Here is a 12,128-nt window from a genome sequence, read left to right as displayed (position 1 = left end):
GGGGTCTAATTACTCAAATATACAAGGAGTTAAATCAATTGTATAAAAAATCAAGCCATTCCCCAATTGATAAATGGGCAAGAGACATGAATAGGCAATTATCAGGTAAAGAAATCAAAAGTATCAATAAGCACATGAGAAAGTGTTCTAAATCTCTAATAATTAGAGAAATGCAAATCAAAACAACTCTGAGGTATCACCTCACACCTAGCAGATTGGCTAAAATGAAAGAAGGGGAGAGTAATGAATGTTGGAGAGGGATGTGGCCAAATTGTTACATTAATGCATTGCTGGTGGAGTTGTAAACTGATCCAACCATTCTGGCTGGCAATTTGGAACTATGCTCAAAGGGCTATAAAAAAAATGTCTTCCCTTTGATCCGGCCATACCATTGTTGGGTTTGTACCCCAAAGAGATCATAAATAAACAGACTTGTATGAAAATATTTATAGCTGCGCTTTTTGTGGTGGCAAAGAACTGGAAAATGAGGGTATGTCCTACAATTGGGGAATGGCTGAACAAATTGTGGTATATGCTGGTGGTGGAATACTATTGTGCTCAAAGGAATAATAAACTAGAGGAATTCCAAGTGAACTGGAAAGAGCTCCAGGAACTGATGCAGAGCAAAAGGAGCAGAGCCAGAGGAACACTGTACACAGAGACTGATATACTATGGTAAAAACGAATGTAATAGACTTCTGTACCAGCAGCAATGCAATGACACAGGACAGCTCTGAGGGACTTATGGTAAAGAAAGCTACCCATATTCAGAGGAAGGACTGCAGGAGAGGAAACATAAGAAAAACAACTGCTTGAACGCATGGATTTAGGTTTACATGATTGGGGAGGTAGACTCAAAACTACCACACCAATGCAACTAACAACAATTTGGAAATAGGTCTTGATCAATGACACATGTCAAAACCAGTGGAAATGTGCATCGGCCATGGGTGGGGGGAGTGCTGGGGGTGAAGGGGAAAGTAGGAGCATGAATCATGTAACCATGTTAAAAATGAATATTAATAAATGTTTTAAAAAAACCTCGTTGATAATTTTTCTTTCCTCATTTTTTATCATCACTTTATCCTAGTTCTTCCTTCTCAAAAATCTAAAAAAGAATCCATTGCTGACAGCAAAGGACAAAATTTGTTTGCTAGGATGCAAAACTAATCCATATCCCAAAATTTATAGTATAGTTCATCATCTCTCTTCTAAGAGGAAGAAGAAAAGATGCTTCATAATTAGTCTTCAGGAGCACTGAGAAATGCCTTTACAGATCTTTCCATTTCTATCACCTGGAAATGATTCTTGTTCTTAAATATTTGAATCAATTTCCTACTTATCTTGGATCTGAAATATTTAACAGGGGAAAAGAAAACACTTGATAAAAAAGATTTTTCCGCTGTTAACTAATTCCTTTTTATTTTTAGCTGCATTGTGTAAGTTTCAATTTTATCTGGTCAAAATTGTTTCATCTTCTCTGATCTGCTTTAAAGCCAGTTTGTTAAAGCAGGCTGTCCTCCTTTTCAACAACTGTGATACGTCATTGCCTTCCATTCTCCAATTTGTTTATGATGTGACCTTTTATATTAAGACAATGCATTCATTTGGAGCATAAAGTGAGTGATATATGGTATGGGGTGTAGGTTATAATCTAACTTCCACAAAAATGATTTCCAATTTTCCTAGTTTTTTCTTGAATACCAAGTCATTATATGAAGGATTCTCTGGGTTTAACAAACATTATACTACAATATATTTGTTTGCTTCTAGATCTTGTGTACCTAAATTACATTACTAATTAATTTCTCCATTTTTAATTAGCACCCAAAAGTTTTAATAATAATTACTTGGTAATTAATTTTAAAATCTGGTGATTTTCAACCCATTTCCTTCTTAATTTTATTCTTAATATCACTTTAGATTCTGTTCTCTCCAGATAAATTTTGTTGTTTTATCTAACTCCACAAAGTATTCTTTTGGCGGTTTCATTCCAGTAAATTATTGTCATATTGACATTTTAATTATATTTTCTGAAGGGCAGCTGGGTGGCTCAGTGGGTGAGAATCAGGCCCAGGGACAGAAAGTGCTGGTTTCAAATCTGAACTCAGACCCTTCCTAGCTGTGTGACCCTGGGCAAGTCACTTAAACCCCATTGTCTAGCCCTTACCATTCTTCTGCCTTAGGACCAATACATAGTATTGATTCTAAGACAGAAGGTAAGAGTTGTTTTTTTTTTTAAATATTTACTGAGTGCAACCATGAATAATTAGTACCTCCCCAATTATTCTGCTCCTTCTTTATTTCTTTAATGAGTGTTTGTATTGCATTAATAGAATTCTTGTTGGTATCTTGGCAGGTTGACTCACAAATATTTTAAACATTCTTCAATTATTTTGAATGAATTTTCACTTTCTATCTTTTTTCTGTTATTTTGTTGATAATATACAAGAAGGCTAAGAGTAGGTGTGCATTTATTTTATATTCTGATATTTTGTTGAAGTTATTACTTGTGTTAATTTTTGTTGAAAGATCTAATTATTTTACCATGTCATTTATCAATAATAATAATACTTTTTTCCTTTTACTTATACTTATGCCTTCAAGTTTTTTATCTTATTTCTAGATCTAGCATTTATGGTGTCAATGGAATAGTCAATAAATATTTGTTAACTATATGTTATATGTCAGGCACTATGCTTAGCAGAGGGGATAAAAAAAAATAGTCAAAAGACACTATCTTCCCTCAAGAAGTTCACAATCTAATGGGAAGAAAATGAAAAAGCAACAAACAAGCTCTCCTCTCTCCTTCTTTCTCTCTCTGTGTATATATGTACATATATATGTATAGGGGTGTATATATGTGTGTGTGTGTGTGTGTGTGTATTGTGTATGTGTGTAATGTCAAACCTTGGTACTTGACAGTTTGGGAACATCTTGAATTTGTAATTTGGTGCATTTTGATGAGAAAAAATTGTCATAGTAGTCAATGTTTCCTTGGCACTCAATAAGCTCACTAGAAGTTTTTGGAATCATGATCTTGGGAAGGGTATGCCCCACTCTGGCCGAAACAACAGATCACAAAGAACTCAACACTTAGGAGCTGGCAGATACTTCAAAGGGAGCAAGTTGATGACAAGGGAGTTTTCTTCAGATGAGAAGGAGGCAAAGGTAGATGTCCCCACTTCATTAATTAAGGACATGAGTACAAATGGGTGAATATGCCAAACTTTGTTGAAAAACATCACCCTGATAAAGCTTTAATAAGCAGAATTATAAATCTATTAAATAACCAGACTATTTCCCACTCTAGAGGAATTTTTAAATGCAAACAATCATCACTAGATAGGCTTATTGTGGAGCATACAATGGTGAAATCTGAAGCAGAATTCAGTGGTGTTAAGGGACAAAAAAGAGAAAAATAAAGACCTCCAAAAGGGCAATTGCCCCCAGATACGATGGAAGGAGACTCCTTTTTCAGACAATAACATTTCTCTACCCCACCATCCCCTTAAGCCATAAACACCTCTTAATATGGGTAAAGTTCAGCTAAAATTATTTTATTTAATATAATTATTGTTTTTATGTCTATGTAAAACAACTTCATTAATGCATATAATACCTTATAAAATCTGATTTTTTTTGGTGTCTAGAATGGATTAATTCAATTTGTAGTATTCCTTATGGGAAAAATTCATTTGGTAGTTGACCCTTTTTGTACTTAACCTGCCTTTTCTGGGATGAATTAATGATGGGTATCATGGTACCATTCAATAAGGTAAGATCAAAATGGATATATGATTTAGACAAAAAAGGAGACAATGTAAGTAAATTAGAAGTACAGGGAACATATTACCTATCAGACTTATAGATAGAGTAATTTATGATTCATCAGGAAATAGAGAGCATTATGAAATGAATAATTTCAAGTACATTAAATTGAAAAGTTTGTATACAAATAAAGCAATTTTTGCCAAGATTAGGAGGAAAGCAGAAAATTGGGGAAAACATTTTATAGATAGCCTCAACTAGAGATCTCATATCTAAAATATATAGAAAACTGCCAAATTAATAAGAATAAGAACTATCCTCCAACTGATAAATGGGAAAAAGATATGAAAAGACAATATCTGGATGAAGAAATCAAAGCCATAAAATATGTATTTAAAAAATGCTCTGTTACTACTGATTAGAGAAATGTAAACCGAAACAAATTTGAGATATTATCTCATACAGATGAGACTGGCTAAAATGACAAAAGGGCAAAATAACAAATGTTGGAGGGGGATGCCATGTAAAATTAAGAAATATGCATAATACTGTTTATTCCTATTCAATCATCAGCAAAATTTGTTGCATATTTTTCTAAAGTTCTATTCAAGTCTTTAAGTTCTTTATTGTTTATAGATTTGTCTAATACTAACAGGTAGATTTCTAGGATCCCAATTATTATCTTCTTGCTGTTTCTCCACTTAAAGTAGTTTTTCTTTTAAGTAATTAGATACTATGCTACTTGTTGCATGCATATGAAGTCTTGAAATTATTTTGTTGTCTATGAACATTTTAAGCACAATGTAGTTTCCTCTTTTTGTATAATTTTATTTTGTCTAGTTCTGCTCTTGTCTTAAGATTATGATGTCTATACTTGCTTTTTAAAAATCTACTTGACATACAACATGGCCCAATCCATTCTCTTTAATTCTTTGGGAACATTTATGCTTCAAATGTATTTCTGGTAAACAATATTCTATTATTACTGGATTCTGTTTTCTATTTCATTCTGTCATTCTTTGTTTTTTAGGATAAATTCTGGTCTTTTTATTAGGAATAAGTATACTCCAAGAATTCGCTTTTTCCCAATAAGATTATACTCAGTCTTTTAAGATAAGTTAGTCTTTGTAGTCAGCTTTTACCTTTTGGAATAACATATATCAAGATTTTCTTGGTTGAGAAATCTGATGATAATCTGAGGATAGAGTAAGATTTCATTTAGGTTTTTTTGTTTGTTTGTTTGTTTTTAAAGATCATGTTAGATGGCAGGGAAGAAACCACTAAATAAGAAGACAGTAAAAGATTTGAGAATGAGGATAGGATCAAGTGCACAGGTTGAAAAGTTGACCTTGGAAAAAGAGTCACTTCTTTGTCAGAGACTGGGGTAAAAAAGATGAGGGAGAGATGAGGTTAACGGATTCTGAGATGAAGAAAATGGGAGAAAAGAGTGAGCCCATACCAAATGACCCCAATTTTGTGAGTAAAGTAGGAGGCAAAGTCCACAGCTAAGAGAAGTGAACTTGAGAGGTATATATGAGTTTGAGAAAGGGTTTGTAATACTCCTATGGGGAGTGAGATGGGCAATCAGTTAAGCAGTAATTAAGAGGCTATCAGGCTATATAGTGAGGACCAGTTGATACCATTATTATAATGTATTCAGCATGATTGTGATCTTTCTCCAGCTGTATTTAGGGGCTCAGGAACAAGAGGTAAAGGAGGCAGCTGGTGAGTAATCCATGGCTGAAATCTGTGAAGAGATGAATTGTTAGAGGACAGGGGGAAAAGAGATTTGAGATGAAGGTAGTATTGAAATATTTAAGTAATTGACTTGAGATTAAAGAGCATGAAAGTGAAGCCAGAATAGGAATAATGTGATTAGAGATTAATGGGGACAAAGGGATTGGGGCATTAATGAGGGGAAAGGATAGGTTTGTGAGGGACAGGGCACAGGGAAAGGCGAAATGCTAGGTTAAGGTCAGATATTAGAATGTTAAGAGTTTCTAATTAGGGAACTGGAGCACTTGTGGGTAATATTAAGAGTGAATGTGTGACCAATGGATAAGAAGATTACAAGAGTCCTTTTGTTGGTTCTGGGCACAAGACTATTATTGCATGTCCTTATATAGATCCAGGTTGTAGTCCTTAGTCGAGGTCCCAGGGCAAAAAGAACCACTAGCACTTGCAGCTGTAGAGGAGCTATACCTAAAGCCTCATCTCAAACTTAAAAGAATTCCTAGTGGAGCTCAAAAAGAAATTTAAAAATCAAATAAGAATAAGATAGAAGGAAAATTGGGAAAATGAGGGTTATGTAGGAATATGATGAAAAAAGAGTCAATAGCTTGGTAAAAAAGGCACAAGGAAATGCTGAAGAAAATAATACCTTAAAAATAGAATAGGCCAACTGGAAAAAGAGGCACAAAAATGAAATAAAAAGAATAACTTTCTAAAAAGTAGAAATGGCCACACTGAAAAAAATTGTACAAAAATACACTGACGAAAAGAACTTCTTAAAACTAGAATTGGCCAAATGGAAAAGAGATAGAAAAGCTCCCTAAAAAAATTTTCTTAAAATGTAGAATTGGGCAAGTGGAAGTTAATGACTTTATGAGACATCAAGAAAAAAATTAGTCAAAAGAATGAAAAAATAAAATGTGAAATATCTCATTGGAAAAAGAAATGACCTGGAAAATAGATCCAGAGAAGATAATTTTAAAATTATTGAACTACCTGAAACCATGATAAAAAAAAAAAAGTCAAGATATCACTTTTCAAGAAATTATCAAGGAAAATCACCCTGTCATTCCAGAACCAGAATGTAAACTATAAATTGAAAGAATCCTTTGATGGTGAAAATTCCTGAAAGAGAAGCCAAAAAGAAAACTCCTAAGAACATTATACTCAGATTTCAGAACTCCTAGGTCAAGGAGAAAATATTGCAAACAGCCAAAAAAGAAACAATTCAAATTCATGGACACACAGCCAGGATAACATGAGATTTTGCAATTTCTACATTAAAGATTTAAGGGTTTGCAATATGATATTACAGGGAACAAAGGAGCTAGGTTTACAACCAAAAATCATCTACCCAGCAAAACATAATATAATCCTTCAGGGGATAAAAGAAGTATTCATTCATTGAAATAAAGAACTTTCAAGCATCCCTGATGAAAGACCATAAATGAATAGAAAATCTGACTCTCAAATATAAGATTCAAGAGGAGCAAAAAAATAGATAAACAGGAAAGAGAAATCAACAAGGAATTCAATAAGGTTAAAATGTTTATATCCCCACATAGGAAGATGACACTCTAAGAACTTTATCACTATCAGATTAGTTAAAAGGAATATGCAACGACAGAGGGTCAAGATGCAATCTGAATATGATGGGATGTTATCCAATGTATCCAAAGTAATAAAATTAAGTGGTAAGAAAGAAGAATGTACTAGGAGAAGAGAGAAGGGAGAGGTAGAATTGGGTCAATTATTTCACATAAAAAAGGGAAAAAAGATCTTTTTCAGTGGAGGGGGAAATGATGGAATTGGGGAGAGCTTAAAATTTACCCTAAATGGAACTGACTCAACGAGGGAAGAATATACACATTCAATTTCCCTAAAAGGAAAGGAGTAAGAGAATAAAAGAAGGGAATGCTGTGGGTTACAAGGGAGGGCGAGGCAGTGTTCAGAAAAAAAACATCAATTAGGATGGATAGGTAAAAGGAGATGGAGAAAATATTAAAATGGGAAAATACGTTGGTGGGTAATATACAGTAATCACAATGGTGAAAAAAATCTATAATATTATTAAGATTTCATTTCTCAAAAACAAAGAGAAATGAGCCAAATGCATAAGAATATGTCATTTTCCAAATGATAGTCAAAGGATAGGAAGAAGCAGTTTTCTGATGAAGTATTCAAAACAATCTAGTTATGTGAAAAAAATCTCTAAATCACCATTAATTAGAAAAAGAGGAATTAAAAAAACTCTGAGGTACCACCCCATATCTATCAAATTGGCTATTATGACAAAAATAAAAAGGAAAATGACAAAACTTGAAAGGGATGTTGGAGAACTGAGACACTAAAAGAACTATTAAGAGATTTATGAACAATTTCAACCATTCTGGAGAGCAATTTGGAAATATGCCCAAAGGACTATAAAATTGTACCGCCCCGTTGACCCTTAGTAATACAAGGATCCAAGACAATCCCAAAGGTCTCTTGATGAAAAATGTCATTTGCTTCCAAAGAAAGAACTTTAAGTCTGAATCCAGATGAAAGCATACTAAATATTTAATTTTCTTAATTTTTTGTGTGTTTGAGCTTTATTTCACAAAAAGACCAATAGGGAAAAATGTTTTACATGATTGCATATGTAAAATATTTATCACACTGATAGTCCATCTTAACTGACACATGAAGGGTGGCAGTATAAAAAGGCTGGAAAAGACGGATTGTGGAGGACTTTGGAAGTTAGAATCAGGAGTTCATACTTTAGGATTGGAACAGGGAAGTACTGAGGTGTATATGATTGATTAGTGCAGTCTCTCAAATAGGAAATACTTAATAAACTACTTTTTATTCATTAGCAAATACTTACCAAAAAGTATATTTTGTTGTAAAATAAATTAAGACTATCATACTAACAACAATAAAAGGTTTAATTAGATTTGGTTTCACTTGGACATACTTATCATGCAGTGGAATGAGCAGATCAAGACAACTTGGCTTCAAATCCTAGCTTTGATATACTTATTATCCATATGGTTTTAGGCATGTAATTTCCTATCCTTTCAGTTTCTTTTTAAAATGAGAGGCTAAATTAGACCATCTATGAGAGATCCCTTCCCAAACTAAACTTATGATTCCATTAAGATTTTATTCCTTCTCATTCTCCAAATTTAGAGTTCACATTTAATCCTACCCATCTAACTAACAAAATCATTATTTAGATGAAAAGACAGGCAAAGAGGAGTTAGTACAGTATAATCAACATTATTAAGTGTCTGCATGTGTCAGGGACCATGCTAAACATTTGACAAATATTATCTTCTTTAATGCTCATAACAACTCTAGCTGGTAGGTGCTATTATTATCTTCATTTTCAGTTGAGGAAACTGAAGCAGAAAGAAGTTAAATAATTTGACCACTTAGTAAACATTTAGGGATGTATCTGAACTCTGGTCTTCTTAATTCCAGGTCCAGTATTCTATATTGTGCCACCTAGCTGCCTCAAGAAATAGTAGGTAGCAAGAGTAATAATTGAGTATAACGATTTCAAAGAATGAACATCAAAGAAAATATAGGACAAAGAAAATATGGTATACATATTATATGTATGTAAATCTACACTGTTAAAAGGTAGAGGAAACCTTGAGAAGGTGGAATAAATGTCTAGTCAGGTTGTTCATTGACCTAACTTGTCAAGACTCCTCACCCTTCAACAAAGAGAGCAATGGTTCTCTCTGACACTGCTAAGAAAGTGTTGAGGCTAAAAGATACAGAAATCTGTATCAGACTGGGATCACCACTGGATTATGAGTTGACAGTTGACTAAGACTTTGCTTATCTCAGTCACCCAAGATGTCCCTTCTAATACAGGCTCCTATCAGAGAGAAACCAGTAATGGCCAACCCAGGGTTTTTTACTCAACTTGGGCCTGAAGAAAGGTTTCCAACTGTTATAGGTAATTTACAAGTTATAGATAGATTTATGATAGTAAGTAGATAGACCAAGCAAAATTCCGGCTGAGACTGTGAACTAGACTAGCTCAGAATGTTTGGAGAGGTTTGGTCCCCAGACTTGGCAGCAGTTGGCAGGAGTTTGACTGGGAGTGTGTAGAGGCAGCATCTGGTCAACTAAGCCTCTAAGCCTGTGGACTGATTTTGGGATCTCAAGAAGGAATTGAGCTTCAAGTAAGTCCTAGGTTGAGTGGGTGCGTTCCTGCAGTTTGTGGACAGCAAGCAGGAAGCCCTTTTATTCCCTAGCCCTTTTAGGATTTACTTGCTGTGGCAGAAGTATTCCTGTGTCCTAAATACATCTGGAGGTCATCGTGGACGTGTTGTGTGAGATTCCCAAAATCTCATCTCTCTCCAGCTCAGCCATTGCTGGCAGTCAGTTAGTGAAGGATAACCAACCCTAAGCTAACGTTCTTTTGGCAGTTGGTAACAATCTTGAGAAATTAGAAAATCCTATCCCATCTACCCTATCCTTATCAAAATATTAAACAAAACTTTTATAACTTCCTGGTATTCTCTCCCCCAGCCATCAAGAACCCACTCAGTTATAATTGTTTCCCCGGCTATAGTGATTTCAGTTACTGTTTGTTTACCCCAGCTAAGGTACATTGTGTTTCCTTTCCCTGTATAGCTGTGTAACTGTACTGGTGTGTCTCATTCATTCCCAACCTTTCACCATTCCCTTGAGTGTCTACTGTTTACTGTTACCCCTTTCCCCAGTGTGGCCCATTTTTCTTTTTTTACCTCCAAATAAACCCTTCACCCCTTTAACCTTCTTTCACCCTCTACTCAATTTGATCTGACTGCATTTAGTTTGAAAACAAAGGTGGTTTAATAAAGATTAATAAGGAGGTGTTGGGAGAGAGGGAAATAGGGATCCCTAACAGGAATCCTTATACAGGCAATGGCGTCTTCTTTCTACTAATGAAACTGTTTCTGCTTCCCTAAGCTATCCTAAAAGTAATGAAGGTTTTAGGTTGGCAGGCATGAGAGAGAGAGAGAGAGAGACAGAGAGACAGAGAGAGAGAGAGAGAGAGAGAGAGAGAGAGAGAGAGAGAGAGAGAGAGAGAGAGAGATCAGTCTTCTGGTTGTCCCAGCTCTCCTCCAGTTAAAAACTCCTCAAGAAGCTCAAGAAGCTGGCTACTGCTTTCTCCACACACATCTCCCTCAGTTCAGCAAACAAGATGGTCAGGGCTGATCATAAAAATCGTTTTTTGAATATATATGAATGAATGAATGAATGAATGAATTCAGGACAGGGCACTCTCTGAATGTATACCTTGCTTCCTGGAAGTCCCTCAGGGAGCTTCCTCTCTCTTTTGAGTCCAAGACCAGGATCTCCTCAGGGCTGTTAGCAAATTTCCAATAGCCATCCAGTCAGCTTTCCAATGACCTTTGGCCCCTTTCACAGTTCTCTTGCTTGCATGGCTTCTTCTGTGTGAATTCCATTCTCTCAACACACATATATTCTTACACAGGTACGTATACATACCTGAATGCATATGCATATTTTAAGAAACTGACCTTCACAGGAAGGTGCCAAATGTAGGAAGGTCAACAACTAAAAATTACAAATTCTACTTTAATATCTGACTCAGACCACAGAGCTTGCACACACTCATTCTTGGAGTTATTGTTGTTCAGTCATTTATGAGTCATTTTTGACTCTTTTGTAACCCCATTTGGGGTTTTCTTAGCAAAATACTAGAGTAATTTGCCATTTCCTCCAGTTCATTTATTAGATGAGGAAACAAAGGCAAACAGGATTAAGTGATTTTCCCAGGGCCACATTGCTTATAAGCCTCTGCGGCCATATTTGAACTCAAGAAGATGAGTTTTCCTGACTCTAAGCTCCACCATGCAATCCACTGAGCTTCTTAGCTGCCCCACTCATATAGAGTAGAAAATTATAATTTCATTTGCACAATTATATAAGGTTTGGATGAGCACTTGCTAGTAAGCTAAACCCTAGAGATATAAAGACAAAAAGCGTTTTATTTGCATTTCTCAATAGATATAACAAGTGCCTAAAAAAAGTAAAGAAACCAAAACAACAACAAAAAAAACTTCTAAAGTAATCATTTAGGTTAGTTAGTTCTGAATGTCATTTAAACCAACTCTAGACAAACTCAAACCCCAAACTGTTAATATTAAAGGACAATACAAGCCCATGCCTATCGGTATGTCCAGATTACCTTTTCAGCAGGAGGAGCAGGGGAAAATCTCTTTGCACAAGTTAGAAACAAATCAGGCTCCGGTTTGCCACTCTTCACATCAGGGTCATCACCCAGAACAAGATGATTAAATAAACTAAAAAATTCTTTGTGTCTTCCTGTCTTCCATTCAAATGACAATCCAGCTGAACTAGTAGCAACAGCAATAGGTATACTGTGTCTATGTAGATGATTAATCAGCTTCTCAACACCTAGGAAAGAACAGGACTTAAGTGGGGGCAGGAAAGATATAACACAGTTTATTAAAATTCTTTCATGGGACAGTATTTTAAGTAGTGTTTTGCTGACTCTTCCAAGGAGTTATATTATCTGAGAAAAGTGTTTTCTGAGGTGAGGAGTTATCAGTTTTGAAATATCTACTTTCAAAACAAAAATTTAAAAATGGTTA

At 35.0% G+C, this 12,128-nt stretch overlaps 1 protein-coding gene across 1 annotated transcript in view; it reads right to left on the bottom strand.

The window, feature by feature from the left end:
• Positions 1–12,128, bottom strand: part of LOC123242559 (pseudouridine 5'-phosphatase) — a 183,202-nt gene that overhangs the window by 61,577 nt on the left and 109,497 nt on the right. Inside the window, exon 3 of the mRNA XM_044670389.1 lies at positions 11,702–11,931. Within this exon, the coding sequence (XP_044526324.1) occupies positions 11,702–11,931 (230 nt within the window). The remainder of the gene's footprint in view (positions 1–11,701; positions 11,932–12,128) is intronic.

This window comes from Gracilinanus agilis, chromosome 3 (assembly GCF_016433145.1).
Source record: "Gracilinanus agilis isolate LMUSP501 chromosome 3, AgileGrace, whole genome shotgun sequence".
Taxonomy (NCBI): Eukaryota; Metazoa; Chordata; class Mammalia; order Didelphimorphia; family Didelphidae; genus Gracilinanus; species Gracilinanus agilis.
Note: the sequence above shows the minus strand (reverse complement) of the source record. Positions and strands in the feature narration are given on the sequence as shown.